Source organism: Argopecten irradians, chromosome 5 (assembly GCF_041381155.1).
Source record: "Argopecten irradians isolate NY chromosome 5, Ai_NY, whole genome shotgun sequence".
NCBI classification, from domain to species: Eukaryota; Metazoa; Mollusca; class Bivalvia; order Pectinida; family Pectinidae; genus Argopecten; species Argopecten irradians.
Genome location: NC_091138.1, coordinates 45407614 through 45425943, shown reverse-complemented (window position 1 = coordinate 45425943; position 18330 = coordinate 45407614). Strand labels below are relative to the sequence as shown.

Below are 18330 nucleotides of genomic sequence, written 5' to 3'. Positions count from 1 at the left end.
ACAGCCAGGGTCATGTAAACAGGTGCCAGATTTGTTGGTGGAGGAAGCCGGAGTACCCGGAGAAAAACCATCGAGCAGTCAGTACATGGCAACTGGTGGAGGGCATCTTAACCACTCGGCCACCGCAGCCCCAGATAACAAGGCAATACTGAATACTGATTGCTACATCTAACTCTTAACATATAGATATGACAAAATAAATGAGGTTGTGCGAAGGCATTAAAAATACGGAATACCTCTAACATATCTACACATAAGTTTAAGTTTGTTGAATCGTATAGCTAAGATGATATCAATCTGATTAAAATACAGATCCTTATTACCACTACGCTTGATAAGAGGATCTGACAACATCACATTAGGGGTCATGTCAAGAAGACCTTGGGAAATGGCTAATCAAATTGGCAATGCCAAAATCTTGACTGGGGACGAAATAGTTGGAAAAAGTTTTCCGAATTATTTTCGTGTACGAAGTCATCTCGCCCGAAGTGCACCACAAAGCTAAATGTTTATGGATACTGGGATGAAATAGCGTTATCAATAGACGAATCAATGTGTAGAAAAGTACAGTGTCATCCGAGCATGACCCCTTATCTGTTGTCAGATCCTCTATTGAACGGAGTGGTTATAAAGATCTGTATTTTAATCAGATTAACATTATATATTACTAAGTATTTAATTATATATAAGTTTTAGTTCTTAATTATCGCGGTCAAGCTAAAATGACATACAATTAAGTTTTAGTTCTTCTTCATTATAGCAATCAAGCTAACATGATATATTAGTGAACCATTTCTTAATTATCGCGATCAAGCTAACCTGATATACAATTAAGTTTTAGTTCTTCTTCATTATAGCAATCAAGCTAACATGATATATTAGTGAACCATTTCTTAATTATCGCGATCAAGCTAACATGATATATAATTAAGTTTTAGTTCAATTTAATCATCGCGATCAAGCTAACATGATATATAATTAAGTTTTAGTTCAATTTAATCATCGCGATCAAGCTAACATGATATATAATTAAGTTTTAGTTCAATTTAATCATCGCGATCAAGCTAACATGATATATAATTAAGTTTTAGTTCAATTTAATCATCGCGATCAAGCTAACATGATATATAATTAAGTTTTAGTTCAATTTAATCATCGCGATCAAGCTAACATGATATATACATATGTATTAGTGAACAATATCTTAACATTTTCGCGGAACAATTTTCCGCGATCATTGCGATATCACGCGAAATCGAAAAAAACACACCACCCACACGGAAATAACTGTTTATATAGTATGAATAAAACGACTCGGATATTATCAGAGACACATACAACGAATGTTTTGTATCCGCCTTATAGTAGTTCTTACACTTTACTAATTCTGGATACTGCAGACACGTGTTAGTGGTTAAATGGTTAAAATACGTGTAGATCACCAGTTTACTACAATTGTGATTAGAAATAGAGCCACATATATATAGGACTGGTGCGATCCGACAAAGATAATTCACATCGACATCCTGAATTTATCTACAGTAGTTACATACAGAATCACATGTAGACACAGCGATATGTGATGTAGCATTGCCTCTATCTGTTTACACTGTGTACAGGGCATGTCCCCCAACACGACCAGACCGGTACTGAGTAGGGGACATGCTCAGACCCCTAATAATCTATCTCTGATAGGACTGGACTTAAAGGTTACCCAGTCCAGCCCCTACTGAACGTACGACTGATCATGATTGTACCCTTATATAAAGGTACGATAATCTGTATGTCTGGGTCGTTATCGGGTAGAACGACTATGATAAACCATCAGTATGGGTAATCTGTCAATCTGTGATCAGGTCAAAGTTTATACACTCAATATCATAAAAGGTGTATATATAATAATTGCTACTTCAGCATCGTATGATACAAGATAACGCACTTCATTGTATCAGTGACCTCTCGTCGTTTATATATGGAGCGTTATGGATAACTCCAGAAACAGCCCGGGTAGACTTATAACCACTGGACTCATCCTTAGTGTTTCTGAGGGTCAGGCTACGGGAGTCACGTGAAGTGAGTATAAAATCTACAACCCCATCGAATCACAGAAGCTATCACAATTACACCATTCGACCATGTAAGTACTATTGTTTTGTATCACTATTCACTTAAGCTTTGTCGATAATATGACAATTGTCATATATCAAGTTTATTGCCAGGCTTTGTATTGTATTTTCTCCGATAAATTAGTTTATTGAAGAAGATTTAATTGAATGTATACTTCAAACCTACATACTATGACTGGGTAAATAACCGTAAATATTGCAAATATATGAAAATGAGACGATTACGAGAAGAAACATTAATTAGCTAGCATCGCTTCATTCATTGTAACTTGACGTCAAATTATACTTTGTTACAATGGTTTATCGTATCCTTTTCCTCTACAATTGATTTGAAATCCCCAATGATCATAGTTGTGAAATGGCAATATCACTTTTGTTTCTGACAGGAACTGATTTTTATGGTGTTTTTTTATTTTCAAATTGAATATTTGCGGTTAAAGTAATCTGAATAAACCTCGAGGATGCAAGTACATTAAATATATTCAAATTAATCCTTTTCACTAAATACATTATGACGAAAACATCCTAATTCATTGAGGAACTATTAAATAATTACGCCGTTATTTCATCTAATCAGGAGCGACGTTACTAACGGCAACACCAGTTTCTGTTTATGGTTCTGTATGGCATACCATAAGCTCGTTACAAGCAAGAATAGGTATTAACAAAATGTAATATTTAGTATAATGCTTTGTATTCTAACATTAATGTATTATCATCTTATCTCATTTCTAGACCTGAAGAACGACAAGCATGTTGAGGACTATTTTGTTGTCCGTTTTGATGTGCTTTGTGTACGTTCGAGCACAAAACCCAACACCATGTATCGCTCCGCAACAGTTCCATGTAAGTATTGACCACAACGCGTGTCGAAAGGATTTATTCTTTAGGTAATATCCGAACATAGTATGAGCAAATTCTTTGTGGGCAAACGAAAATATAAAAAAAAAAAAAACATTTTTTATATCACCAATGTTGGTTTTCCTTTTAAAACCAGGACAGCGTGTGTGTAAGGTTCGGTAAATGGGGAAACCAGATGTCAATTCGCTCGATCGCAAAACATTCCCATTTGCGATTTTATTCTGTGAATATGATTTCGTTATTTCTAAACATGTGAGGATGTATTTCTTGCGAATATTATTGCAACGCAAACTTTTTTTACATATAAATCGCGAAGTTAAGCTCTCACGAAAATGTCCACGTCTACAGAAATGTAGATGACAAAAGCACCCGACGAAATAGTTTTATTACTGTTCTCTAATTGTGTCGTGTTTCAATGGTATTAACTATATGGTTACCGTGTAGTCAGTTATTTATGCAAGTAGAAATTTTGGCGATTCCAGCTAAACACGACAAAATATTTTTTTTTGCGATTTCAGCTAATCACGAAAAAAATATAAATAAAAATAAAAAACAAGTTTGGCGATTTTCAGTTTTCAGCAATTTGGCTTGTAGAGTATAATGATTCAACCAATTCTCAGACATAAATGGTGTTTGTTTCGAAACATGAATATTATTTTGTTGGGTTATTTTTGTGGGTTTTTTATGAATGTAGACATAATTGGTTTTAACGTCTGATGTGTATGGATAATGTTGGATTTTCCTGAAAGTAAAATAACGTAGCTTATTTTAAATCCATTTACTTTCGTGTTAATATTACATTTTCATGCCTAACGATTTTTCCACAGCGACCTAATTTCGCGATCGAGACCTCTATTTTACTGCCATTGCCTGCATTTAAAACAGTTTCGCGGCGATACATGTTCGAGATATTTTATCGCACGTGATAACAAGTTGGTTTAACGGTTCTTACTGACCGCTGCACATTGATATACATTTCAATCTGCGATAAATTTCTCTCCTCAATTGAAAATACGAGAATATCTTATACTAATGTAATAACTTTCTCTTTATCTTATCAGCGTATTGCTGAAGAATAATTCCATTGAAATAGGCCGGATATATATTTATTGATATTTGTACCCAATTTCCCTGTCTGGCCTTGCAGCAATGACATTGACTGAAATATATCATGATCCTTTAAGCTCCACCCTGTCGATCTGATTTAAATAATATACTTTTTTACAACTCCATTGCATAGTGGATCTGACAGCATTCCATTAGGGGTTATGTTTCAAATCGAATGTATTTTCTCCGCGTTGAATGACATTTTGCACCATCATGCGTATGTATTTTGCATCTTTTGTGATTATTCATATTAGCCCCTGCAACATATCAAGACATAGAAAGCAGCATTTACGATTATTGAAGTCGACAGGGAAAATAACATAAAAATGTTTGTCTTATGTTTTTCTTCCAGGCCCGAGCAGCCATGTTCGACCACGAGCGGGACTTTGTGAACCGTTATTTGTATATATACGATGCCGTTAATAAGCGTCGTGTATTGTTTGAGGAGACGGATGTTGGAATGCCAGGCCAGAAGTAAGTACATAGATTTTGTGTTCTTCAATAAATCAAATAAAATAACAATCACAGAGAGACTTTTCCATATTTCATTATAAAGTCATAGAGTTTACTAACAGATTATTAGAATTTGTTTCTAAGAATAAAAGGTAAATCGTCAAATTGTATTTGTAAATTTTCATCTCTTTTACTTTGCTTTAATAATAGTTCCAGACAAAAGTAATCCCATACTGTATACACAGGCGGAACTTAGTCGTGTTGAACCTAAGTCAGGAAAGGTTTCACCATTTCAAAATTTAGATTACACAATTTCAACTGTAGATGTTATAAACAATTTAATAGTAAAACTAGATTTTAAAAAAAAATGATCATATTAATAACATTTTCATTCACGTACAGGTTTTATGAGTACATGGAGTTCGCCAATGACAATGTGATGTACAAAATTGACATCAAGAGCAAGGAATGTACCAAGAGCACGCCGCGGCCATGGAGACCCGTCGAAATTCCCGGAAATGCTACTTTTGAAGGGGAAATGACTCTAGGAGGTCCAGGAGAGAGTTTTGTCGTTCAAGAATGGTCGGACAAAATCCCATATCGTCGAAGTAAGGAAATAATTTAATCGCAATTATTATAATCATTATAATTATATCAGAATTAAAGTGTGACCGGGGATGTTTCGAGATGCAATGAGTGTTTTTTTTTCTATTTAGTATGAAGTATACCAAGATAGACTGATATTTTCAGTTAGGCTATTCGTTTCAACTATGCAGTTTTTTTTCTGTTTTTCTTTTTTTACTGAACATTCCTTTTCTTCAACATTTGATTTCAATAGATACAAATTTTCATTCGTTGGTGGTGTAATAATTGTGAATAAGAAATATAAAAATAAAATTTACATTGATGGCGTCAGGTCAGATTTTATTCTGTGGAAACATTCCCAACAATAGCGCATCTTAGAGTTTGTTTTAAACCTTATTATTGATTATTTTTATATTTCAGATGCCATGTTCTACATTCAATTTTCATTGGTGAACTGTTATCCTATCAAAATGATTGAAGTATCAGACAGCAACGTCACTAATTCGGTCACCACTAACTTTTTCGATCTGGTTGAGGGTATTCCGAATCCGAACGATTTCATTGTTCCGAAGGAATGTCAGATGGCAAAATTGGAGGAGAATATGCAGTTCACACACAAGTAAAATCCCGAGAGAGATGTAATTATGGATTTAAGAACTATATTAATACGCAATGGACAAAGCAATGGGATTATGTATAAAAGGAAAACGTTATGGGGGATAAATGTGTACCGTTATATTACCTAAAACACACAGAAAAATACTATAGCACTGATTTCAATATATTTGTCTGTTCCGCGCAGTGCCAAGTCTAAGAGAAAAGTCGATTTACCTTCTAAAACGATTTATCTTTTTTGGATGCCTTTTTATGCGATATCAAACAAACGATGTTTTTTATCATTAACATCTTACTCTGGGAAGTAACATTTAATCTATTTCAGTTCTAGAGGTAAAAATGATATTAATTTCAAAATAATGCTATTTTAGTCAGCGTAAAAAAACTCAGTGAAAAATGAGAGTGAATATATTTTAATTAGTATGAAAATGAAAGTAAATCTTTTTTAGTCTGTTTGAAGTGAAAGTGTATGTAAAATAATTTTAGTAAGTGAAATTGAATGTTTGTTTAGCTTGTATGATAACAGAAGATGTGCGTGAATCTAGTGAAAATTTGTGCGTGTATGTTTGGATGGGTTGTCTTAACGGCCTTAATATTTTGATTTTTTGCATCGTGTATATTGTATGTCATAGTATGTTACTATACCATAACAAGGTATATCTGACAAGGCCATAGTGCAATACGTAGTTAGGATATTACTGCTAAAGGTGTATCAGAGATCCCCTCCCTATATACTTACAATATTAATTGTAACCAATCATTTTAGTGTCGTATATCGTATATTATTATCGACCTAGTATCTAGGATCCCTCTGTATAAGTCATGATCGTCCGCCATTCGGTAGCTAAGGATTACCATGATATACGACCATATTTTGTAAATACTATTTAATTATATTTCTCTAATTTCATTCTCCTTTACCAGATATTTACCTGCTTTATATAGTTATTCACCAACCTGATTAGTCATAGTCCGTGTAATCCGTGACCACACTTTCCCTGCCATTATAAGAGTTATAGCCCTAGTGTATTAGATTACTTTCTCTGCCATTGTACGGGTTAGCTCCCATGTTAACTAGCCCCCCCCCCCCCCTGCAATCGTACGAGTTAATAATACCCTCTGTTTATTTGTTGCCTCTCCCATGTAAGCTTACGAGTTGTCCCCCTTGTAAATAACGCCATTTGTAATGGAGCCACCGAAGCTATATTGTGATAGTGATTCATACATGAACTCAACGTATCTCACTTTTTCTTCTCCAACTTCTCCAACACCGAACGTGTTATCCCTTCATTAAAAGGTGCTTCCTGGTAATTATTAGTTTGCATGCCTACGATAGCACTACATTATACAGTATTATATGTCTTGAACGATTAAGCATCATGGAAAAGTGACATACGTTTGTAAAAGTTCTGTACCAACCACGCTTGTATTGTATAGTTTGTCTCCCCTGCCATTGTATAGGCATGTATTGTATAATTTGTGTACAATTGTATACATTTCACTGCTTACTGTAGCTTTAGAATCAATCACCATTGTAAGATATATTATGCAAGCATGCACATTTTGTAATAAAACCCCTATATGGAGTTATCTCTCTTCCTAAACGATCTGCTTCTTAGTACTTCTCTAATAAAGACCACTGATTCCTGTATGTGTTGTTCCAGCTGACGGCAAACATACCCTCCACCAATATAACGTTGTCTCTACCATTGGGGTGGTATTCTCCATACAAACGAGTACAGCTATGTCTGCTGCCCTATAACCACTGTGGCAATGCTCAACAAAATATTCATAATCTAAACAAATAAATCTCAGTACTTCAGTTTACCTTTGTATAAAACTTGCATGAAAGTAGTTCCTTTTCAAGAGAGATAATTCCATTGGGATAATTCTGAATTTGCATTTTAAAGAGTTACCTGCCCTTGGGGTGAGTATCCATTTGTTACGTTATACTTTTGTGACCGTCACGTCATATTCTACAGGCAAAACGATGTAGTTTATGCTCACAGAATGATGACGTAACAATCGATACGTTTAAATTTCCAAGAGAGATAACTCTGTACTATACAAAAACAGGATAATTAGGTTTGGGAGGAGTAATGTCGTTAGTGGAGTGTGAACTTGTGTGTTGTATCTAACTGATATAATAATATGTTTTTGAGAGAGCGTGTGTAATTTTCTGTTTGAACCCCATAGTGAACACTTTGGGGACATGTACCTCTTAATACTCAAATGTACAGAACATTTAGTTTGTGTAATAAAGAAAAAACATATTCGGTGTAAAAAACCTTCGTCTTGTCTTGTCTCGTGTATAGCCCAACATTGCTTCATTAAAGGAAATGCTTGTCAGTATCTCCGATCTGTGGTGGTGTTAGCTTGCTGAGAAATATTTTGGTTGGTTGGTTGGTTGGTTGGTTGGTTGGATATGTTCAACGTCCTATTAACAGCTGAGTTTAGTAAAGGATAGTCTCCACTGTGTACAATGTGTAACGTATGTGATTATCGGTATGCCTTGGGAGGTTGTAGTACAAATATATAATCGTGTTGTGTCTCCTTGTGATAGTGGAATGCTTGCCCTCTTCTAGTGCTATCTCACTGAAACATGCAGCCAGAGTGAGGATTATCGCTGTGAAGTGTTTTACATACATAGTGTGTCTGATTTACTAGACATGAAGTAGAACATTTGACTAACAGCTGAAGATAACAGTATCCAGTTCGGATAACAAAGCAGATTGCATTAATTTGTTCAAAATGTTTATATTTCAAGATTATATTACTAACTTAGTATTGAAGGTATCTCTAAGGCACAACATTATCAGTATAACACGTGAACTATCATATGTGTTCTGAAGTAATATTATATAAATCCGGTCAAAGATGATATGTATTGTACCGCATTCAACAGTAGTTAAAAGTTAACAAAAGTGGAACTTTTTTCTCTATCTGGTGTTAGGGAAAAAGCTCTTTTTCTACATCTGCAAAATAATGTTCATACCTTGTATGTTTTAAAGCCTTTTTTTCTGTGTGTTATTTTTTCTAAAGTAGACCTGGCTCTGATTTCTCGAAACAAAAGTGCAAACTTAAGATTTTCTTCAATGGCTCAGGTTTTGCCTTATTTTTTTTTCGAGTAATCAGGATTAGGTATATACACATACAACATAATTGCTTTTTTATAATTTTATTTGTTGACCGATTGCTATTGTTATAGTTTGAAAACGTCCTGATTTTGTGGAAAGTGAGATGTTCTCAGTACTGATCTGATTTCAGTACTATTATCGCCACAGTCACGGCCATTGTACACACATTCTATGAAAATAAAATAAATAAGAGATATTTTGGTTATAAGGTCCGTATATATTTAATGAAAAAATAATAGTTTTTAATATACTGTATATACGTATACATAGTGGTGTATGATGTCAACATTTTTCGCTAGTTTTGAACAAATAATGGTATTAACCACGCATATAATACATTATAATACCACTCCATATTTCATTTTACATAAATCTTGAACATTTACGACGGACTAAAGCCTGGGTCGTTGCTACATCATATGGGGGTTTTCTCCCAGAAAGAAGAAATAAGACAGATGTAACTGGTGGTCGCTGTACTTACATGTGTATTACAGGACCTAATGCTAATGGAATCGACAAACGATTGAATTATTTTACCATTGAGATCTGTCACAGTGGCTCCCCTTTAACAAAGGCCAATGGTATGTATTCAAGGACCAATTGATATGCTAAAACAGATTAGGAAGGAAATTTGTTGTTTTTTCTGCTTAGTTTTGTTTCCAGTATTATTTATTTCTAGTTATTTATCCAGATGTTAATGTTCCTGGTAATTTATTTTATTAAAGATGCTCCACCTCCGACAGAGCATCAATGATATTCATCATTTGAACAATAATTGGTGTTTAATCGTGTATATATATGTCTATTTAACGCAAAAAATTATTTAAAATAATTTATTTTGCCTTTGGTACATGAGCAAACAGTACTTCATTCCATATAGGATATAGTAACACGGATTTTTTTCGGGATGCAATTAATTTTATTTCATGTTTTTAACTTGACGTAAAATAAGAAGCTCAAACTTTTCAATGGCGGTAATGGTGTAAATTAAGTAACTTTTGTAACTGAAGAAAAATACGAAATCGTCTGCTCCTGTTTTTAATAGTGAAAAAATACCATCTGTCAGCGGTGGAGCATCTTCAAGATATCAATATAAACATGGAACAAATGCAGAAATACATATAAGGTATCATACAACAAGTCAGATGCTATTTTGGAGTGGGCGATACAATTACAAACAAATTATTCATAGTTATAAAGATTGTTTTATTCATCTCATTGACTAATTAATACATAATCTTAACTATCATGACAATTATATGTTGAAGTAACAGCTACATAGTCAAGCTAATGATTTCTTTTTCAAGCATTTAATACTTCCATATTTTTAAAAAAAGGACCGAGTGTGATAAATTGAAACCACATGATATTTTATCAGTATTCATTGATGTAATGAACATTTCTTAAAGATATCAGAACATTTATACGACCATCATGTAGGGTATGAATGCACAAAGAATACTGGGACCTACCAATAGTCGTGAAGGAACAGTAGTCGTGATTTGAGAAAAACGGCTTTTTCAACAATAATTTATTCCCAAGAAAAAAATACGCTCATTCAAGGATGTTTATAAAAAAAAACCAACAATAAAAATGAAAATTGAAAACCGTGCTTGGTTCAAATAATTCGTTAGGAGAAGAATTAATATTTTTAATAGTTTTAAGCTTGTTTCTAATCCTAGATTTAAATTGATTTGTTTATGAGAGTTTACGGGAAAAAATATTGTTTAAACTAATAAAAAAAATGCAGAATACTTGGACCTAACAATAGTCGTGAAGGAACAGCAGTCGTGATTTGGGAAAAAACGGGTTTTTTTTTTTTCATCTAACGAAACACACTATTATAAAGTATTCGTCAGCAGCTCCCGACAATATGTACACAGTAACAACTACTGTTCCATCATGACTACTGCTTGGTACCAGCATGCATATCAAAACAGGTTTGCTTTCGGTACATATAGTGTTGTGTCGACCAAAAGGAACACTTAACATGTGGTGTTGTTCCAGATAAACCAATGACCACAATATAGATGAAAATCAATTATACGCACATTCTATAATGAAAAGACAAATGGGGAAATAACTCGCGTAAAATCTTATGAGATTTAATTAATTACGAAAGTACACCAAAGGGACCATCCAACTAAATTAAAAATAGACATTCGATATGGCCCCTCTGTCCATGTGTATAAAACATTGACCCCTGGATACAATTTGACCAGATGGACCCGGCATTGGTTGGCTGATGATTATAATTTTCAAAAATAAATATGTTTTCCGACATATCATCACCTCTAGATAACCATGATATGAACTTGGAAATCTAGGTCAGATTTCAAAATGGCTACACTGGTTGAAGTTTGAAATATAGGACCCAAACGTTTTTCTACCTAGTGTTATATGAGAACCTAGACTCCAGTTATAGAAATACAATAACTAAAATATCATTGAGCTGTTTTAATAATACTTAACAAAACCTTATTAACACTGTTGTCTATGGTAAAACATTTATTTTGTTGGTGTTGTTGATGTGATCGAACGAAAATAAAAAATATACAACAGACTTGCAGCTCTTGATAACATTACAACCTTACAAATGTATTACTCTTCTAAAGCACCATTACACCACGTCATCAGATGTTTAATAGAAGTGTCTGTGTAACAAAATGGTGACGTCCATGTACATTGCATTAAAACCTTTACATTCGATACACTCGGACGTCTTTGTCGGCCTCCAAGGTACATTGTATTACAACCTTTATATTCGATACACTCGGACGTTTTTGTCGGCCTCCAATGACTGATTAAGATGATTCAAACGACTGGACAAAAATGTGTTACATGTGCCACAAGGATACCAAAATTGCAGCAAACACAAACAAGAAAAGATTTTCCGAAAAACGCATTCTACCTCCGGCATTGGTATTATTTTCTGTGTTTCCGGTATTTACGTTGTTGCCGGGCTGAGGTGTTACCGGTTGCGGGGTAACCGGTTGCGGGGTAACCGGTTTAGGAGTGACCGGTTTGGGAGTGGTCGGGCGTGGTGTTGTGGTAGTGGTGGTCGTCGTTGTAGTAGTTGTTGTAGTAGTTGCTGTTGTAGTAGTTGTAGTTGTCGGTGGGGCCAATATGTCTGCTACTAGACTGGTAAGGTTATCCAACCAGAAATTTATCCGGTTCGGCCATAAGTCTTTCTTCGGTCGAGAAACAATATCAAGCTCCAAATAGGCCTTCTCTTCATAAGTGTATTTTGGCCAAGTGACATTTGTATGTGGGCCGTTCGGGTTTCTGAAACAGATACAACATATATCATAGTAATTAATAATGACTTCTTATTTTTCTATTTAAGAAAAATATTATTGGTAATTTATGAAATACATGGTCATGCACAGTTGTCCCGCTAATCAATCAAACTAATAAATAGATAATGTAAAAGAGACTGTAATAACAGAGAAGTGTTTGACACCTTTGGATAGATAACTTGGGTATTATATTAGATAAAATATTCTTATTGATACATTGAAGTTCTACTTTATGCATTCGTCTTCAGGTAATTCCATGGTTAGTTTGTAAATAAACAAGTGTTTTTGGTCTGTTTTTTTATAAATTCGAGATCCAGTTTTGATTGGTCAGTTTGGCGTGACGATGAAGTCAATAAAGGGTAGCATAGTCACGTTCGTTGTGAGCCGTGTGTTGTAAACAACATGTTTGGTATTGCTATCTCACACCAACACACTCACTACGGTCACACGTAATGCTGTTTAGATGTGATCCAAATAAACAAGCGATTCAGAGTCTGCAATTTATCTGCACAAGGACAAGCCCTGAACGGGTACGAATGCGAAACTTAATGAATACAAACAGTATCAAAGCAGACACGAGATAGAATAGATAACATGTTTTAATCAGAGAAGCCATATAGCATCATGCAATATGGACACCAGAATAATGTCATCGTCCATCAACATTTTCTGTATAAGGACAAAATGATCAAGCACCGATTTCTCTAAACAAACTTAACGCAAAAAAAGACTTAAGTCATAATTTTTCATATAAGTTAAAGAAGGAAAACAAGTTTTGACTAAAGTCTACATATTTGTTTCGAGAAATCGGCACCTACAGCGACCAGTTTCACAAACATTACTTAACTTTAAGAATTCATTAATTTAAATTTTTCCATATGAGCATTACAGATTATCAGGAATGTTTCTTAACTTATTTTTTCCTTAATTTCTGTAATGCTTTTCTATAGAGAATTTTAAGGTAAGCGATTTCTTAAAGGTAATGAATATTATTTTGTGAATTTATGGAAGTGTTAAAATTCTGCTAGGATGCATTATTTCCGCATTCAAGGTAGCTGTCTGTATTGATGCGTCCTGAGAAATATTCATCCACTCCCTATTATTACGACATATCGGTTACTTGCGCTATTGTCAGTCCAATACCCTATTCTGTATATTTCAACTTGAAGATAAAATATTATACTTATGCATTGATGTCACTACTTTTTAATTTTATCGGGGTATGCAAAAACAACAATGTTTTTCCATACCCCGATAAAATTAAGAAATAGTGACATCAATACTTATAATTAATTTTATACTCTATTTGATAAAATGATGTAACATTATAGTGGTTTTTCAAGGAATTCTTTTTTTCCAAATCAATACGCAACGTCAATGTCTCTATTATGACGTCACGAAAACGTCGGGGTTTCGCGCCATTCTCGAATTTTCTTTTTTTCATAGTGGTATGCAAAAAAAATATTGGCCAATCAGAAAGCCAGATTTGGTATGAAAACAAAGGAAAATTAATTATATGATAATGTACATTTTTTGGTCTGTATCCTATGGGTGGAGGGAAATATTTCATTGAATACTGGATTCAGTACCAATAACCTTTTAAAACATTGCAAGTATCTTCTATATACATACCGTTTTTAGCAATTAAACATTATTAAAAAATATCTGTAACTACAAACTTCCGCATTCAAATCGTGTATCTGATAATTATAACATGTTAATACTTTTATATATTGTAAATAACATTATGTATCTTATATATCTTGCTATGTACTAGTTGTTACTTAGGGAGAGGACTTGTATAGGATATGCCTGTTGTTCATTTTTCAAATAATATTTTGAAATAAAATTTGTTGAAATTGATAGATAAAATATTTATGCAGCACTTATATAATTACCCATTTCGTGCGAAGTTGGCAAACCAGGTCAGGTACTTCAAGGACATGTCCAGGTCCTTTTGTACCATCATGTAGGGGTAGGCGTAGACATCGAAAAGGTAGGAAAGATCCTGTCCCTGCCCGACACCGTACTGCCACGGCCACCGTCCAAAGTAATAACCGTACGGGTACTCCTTCATAAACACATACTGATAGGCAGACGTCTCCAGATTGTCACGTGCGTGTGCACGCAGCAACTCAACCATTGGGGCCACAAACAGGGCGTCACCATACATGTTGGAGAACGCCATACTTTGATTGACGATATTGACGTCATTTCCGCCTGGAACAGTGTAGGCGTCACATATAGCTTTCGTGGCATTCACTGACGTCACATTGTACAGCTCGTCGGCCAGTACGGGTGCCAGCTCCGTACACATCATATCAGTAGAGAACTGTATGACCTCTGTGAGGTTCCACTTGACAGCCAGGTCCCCTATCAACAGACCAGCAACCGTGGAGCCTTCCTGTTCCACATTCCCAACCAATATATCCAGCGATCGTATCATGTCATAGCCCGCAGACTTTCTGTTCGACATGGTTTTAGATGGATCTTCCGCTATATAATCACCGTCTATAACAACGGTTATCAACGGTGTAACCCGAATACCATTTAGCTGTGTCATCAGTTTCTCGGCATACGCTGTGAATTCCCTTACAAGCTGTTCAGGGCTCTTTTGTTTTATACACTCCATAAATGTCTTGCTGTCAAGTGTATCCTCTGTGAAGTCGCCACATTGCAGCTCTGAATTCAGGGCCACCAGGTCCCTACGTGGATTTGCGCTGTGTTCGATTTTATTCGTGGCAGACACACCCATAAGGATAATACGTTGGAATCGACCGATATTGTCCGGCATCATAGCGTGGTAGGATACAGCTGCGGCCGCCGTGGAGTGCCCGATTAGCGTTATACGGTTCGGATCCCCTCCAAATGCGTCAATGTACTTATGTACCCACTCGATCCCCATCTTTTGGTCCCACAAAGCGAAGTTTCCCGGACATTCGGCGTCTCCAGTGGAAAGTAGTCCAAACAGGCCAAGGCGATAATTCATTGTGACGAAGATTGTGTTGGTCAGAATAGAGGCGACGGAAGGATCTGTGTACCTAGCTCCTCCGAACGCATACCCGCCGCCGTGGACCCAGATCATCACGGGGAGTCTATTGGAGCTGGACACATTGTGAGGTACCCTGATGTTTAGAGTGAGGCAGTCCATGGCTTCAGGGAACATCTCCGGCCCCGGAATTTTTATACCCTGTACACACAACGGGCCGTCCACGCTAGCGTCTCTAACCCCAGTCCAAGGACCGTATTCCACGGGCTTCTTAAAAGCGAGGTCCCCCTCGGGAGATTTAGCGTAAGGGATATTCAAAAAGCTGTGGACCACGCCCCTTTCTTCGTTATTTTTGGCGGGAACAGCGAATCCTTCCAAAGTTCCCATCTTTGTATTCACAATTGACGACACTTGTTGGCAATCTACAAGTGTTGCCATGGTGACACAGACTAGCATTGCGAAGTACATGACTCACTGGTCCCTGTTGATAAGCTACAATACAAAACAGCAGAATCAGTAATGACCAGTACATAGATATCTAATATATTTAAACATAGATTATTTAACTATCATCAGATATTAGCGTGTTTCGTACCAGGCGCTTTTCTCTGAAATATGAGTGCGTTATTTGTTTTACTTCAGGAATGTGCCCTATACTATGGCTTGTATAGAATCCAGTATATCCGTCCTATAAAACTCATATATTTGTACGCTATGGATTTTATCATTATTTCTTTAGAAAAGGAAGCGTTTTAATTACCTTTTATAAAAAAAAACCGATAGGCCATGATTTTCTACCACAGAATTTCTTAAATAACTGCATCTATACAAATTGTTCTTACATTTATAGATGCTCCGATATACTGAACAATTGAAAACATTCCTATTAAGATTTTAGTATGTAAGTTAGAAATTATTGGCCGCGTGTATTGCAACTAATTTACGCAATCGTCATTTAGCAATATTCCAAAAGGCACACATATAACATTCTAGTAATTAGTCCAGTGGCCGTGCCAAATATCTTCTTATTCTATAACTTACACATTGTCTAGTGATCGTAATTATATAACAATCTCACCTTCATATCAACGACAAATTTCTGTTATCATGAAAATAATGTGTAATAATACAGACGATACATAGGCGTCTGACGGCTTAGACTTTGGGTACTCTACATACCAAAGGTGCATCAGCATGGCTGATATATAAGCAATACACTGTTACCAGATTGGACATACAGCTGATATGATGCCCATCCGGAAGAAAGATAAATATAATGGCGCCCGCTGTATGTCCAAATGGTAGCAGTTTATTATTTATATTTCCATTACAATCATTCAAATTCAAAATTATACACGTATATCGTTTGAATTTCCCACTTGTACTTGTTAACGCCACCAAGTTCAATAAATGGAACAGCGATATCATCAGCTCCTGAATATGGTTCAACACAAAACGGTTTGAAACAAGCGAACAAATGCACACTATGTGATGATGTTTTTCAATACATGCTATTTCAAACAACTTTTTATTTTCTTACCGTTTTGTATAGGCGTATATATACATTATAAACATTGTCAGTGACGCGACGGAAGCGTTAAATATTCATACGCTTGATCAAATAGGATTTCATAGCCCGATATTGCCCATCTGGTCTAACATATATTAAACGGTAAACTGAAAGTTGAATGGAAATATTTGTTTATAAACGCTCCCACAAATGTGGACTGAACTAACATGGGCATCCTACAAAGTATACGATTCGTTGTTTATCGTGTTTTCACATATGTAACAGTTTGCATTAATGGATAATCAAATTAACTACTGAAAAATATCAAAGTTAAATATCAATGAACACAAAACGCAGTAAACTGAGACTACATTACTTACCTACTGTGGATAGTACTACCTTTAGCCTTTCTGTGGGCAGACACCCCCTGACGCTGTGCCGACATTGGCCGGAGTGACCGGTCCAGCCAAACTACACCTTGTGGTCAGTGTTAGTGACCCTAATCCGCCCTAATGACCATCCTACCCGTCCTTGCCCATGATTTGTTAGCCGCTTGTCCATCCGTAGAGGCAGTCAAGCTTGATGGTGGCGAGTATGTTTAAGACGTCTATTGTAGCAGCTCTTACTAAGGTGTATGTACTGTGTTAGTGTTATATATAATAGCACGTATGTAACTGATGGCTATCAGAAATACTAGTCTGTACTCCCCGTGACTTGTGAGATAATATAACGTACCAATATATGTTAATTAGAATTTAAACCGTTAGTTGTGTCTGTAGAAACATTCAGAAAACATTGAAAAACTTCCTCGTGAAAGATAACCAGCCATTTTAAATCGAAACTATGAGACAACTTCAAGTAAATCTGACCATTAAACTAACCAGTCCTTTAACATTGAAGGTGTCCGACCTCATTAAGATGTATCAAGGTGTATGTAGCTTAATATGTGTGTTTATGTTGTACCTACACCACCTATTGTGTTTGATACGTTGGGTGGACAGAGTGATGATTAGGCGGGTACCATTTATATGGAATGTCAGTATCACTAATGGTGTTTATGAGTAGATAATATCCCCAGCCGTCACATGTACGCCTTGGTCATTTTAGATTATCATCATTTCTACGAAACTTGTGTCTAAAAATAATGTTTACGGAATATTGTTTTGGTCGCAGTTTTGGTCTGTGGTAAACAGTTTCACTCAATATCCCAATGATATCTCCTCGACCTCTGTATCACGCTTCGTAGTTGTTCTAAATAAATGTACAATTTTCTCTTAACAATACGAATTTGAACATCCGTATATGGTATGCTCGTAGTGTTTTCGTGAATATTGGTTTGTCAGTCAAATCGTACATACTATAGTGGAATTGATAAAGCTAGACGACGTCGAGGCTGTTATTTTCGTACACGAATCTGAAATCATCATCAAATAGAACATCCGTATATGGTATGCTCGTAACGTTTAAGTCACTAACGTCGATGTTTTAAACACAGTCAACAATTCTATTTTTAGCTTCTTCGCGAACACCAAACACAAATGTGAACGGAACTAAGGATAAAACCCAAAGCTAATGTCATGTGCGGGCGGAACTCATACGAAAACAACAGCATGGATTACAAGGGAATCCCCATATAAATGTTACACAT

General features: G+C 35.6%; 2 protein-coding genes across 3 annotated transcripts; one reads left to right on the top strand and one right to left on the bottom strand.

Annotated features, from left to right (window-relative positions):
* The first annotated feature begins 1599 nt into the window (after positions 1-1599).
* LOC138324017 (mammalian ependymin-related protein 1-like) lies at positions 1600-8035 on the top strand. 2 transcript variants are annotated; one of them, XM_069268995.1, is made up of 5 exons: positions 1600-2073; positions 2862-2972; positions 4447-4568; positions 4950-5155; positions 5553-8035. In XM_069268995.1, the coding sequence occupies exons 2-5, from the start codon at positions 2880-2882 to the stop codon at positions 5753-5755; spliced, it is 624 nt and encodes a 207-aa protein (XP_069125096.1). In that variant the 5' UTR covers positions 1600-2073; positions 2862-2879; the 3' UTR covers positions 5756-8035. The 2 variants fall into 2 exon arrangements, with proteins under 2 accessions (XP_069125096.1, XP_069125095.1); XM_069268994.1 differs by having other exon boundaries at positions 1601-2137.
* A 3291-nt stretch (positions 8036-11326) lies between these two features.
* Positions 11327-17173, bottom strand: LOC138324014 (cocaine esterase-like). The gene is made up of 3 exons (XM_069268992.1): positions 17063-17173; positions 14082-15664; positions 11327-12169 (listed from the first exon to the last, which is right to left on the bottom strand). Exons 2-3 carry the CDS (start codon positions 15638-15640, stop codon positions 11722-11724), a joined length of 2007 nt encoding a protein of 668 aa, XP_069125093.1. The 5' UTR covers positions 15641-15664; positions 17063-17173; the 3' UTR covers positions 11327-11721.
* Between the last annotated feature and the right edge of the window lie 1157 nt (positions 17174-18330).

Coding starts and splice junctions, on each gene's coding strand:
- LOC138324014 (XM_069268992.1), bottom strand. CDS start 15,640: ATGTACTTCGCAATGCTAGTCTGTGTCACCATGGCAACACTTGTAGAT. Junction 12,170..14,081: donor GCCAACTTCGCACGAAATGG/GTAATTATATAA, acceptor TATCTGTTTCAG/AAACCCGAACGGCCCACATA.
- LOC138324017 (XM_069268995.1), top strand. CDS start 2,880: ATGTTGAGGACTATTTTGTTGTCCGTTTTGATGTGCTTTGTGTACGTT. Junction 2,973..4,446: donor TCGCTCCGCAACAGTTCCAT/GTAAGTATTGAC, acceptor TTTTTCTTCCAG/GCCCGAGCAGCCATGTTCGA. Junction 4,569..4,949: donor GTTGGAATGCCAGGCCAGAA/GTAAGTACATAG, acceptor ATTCACGTACAG/GTTTTATGAGTACATGGAGT.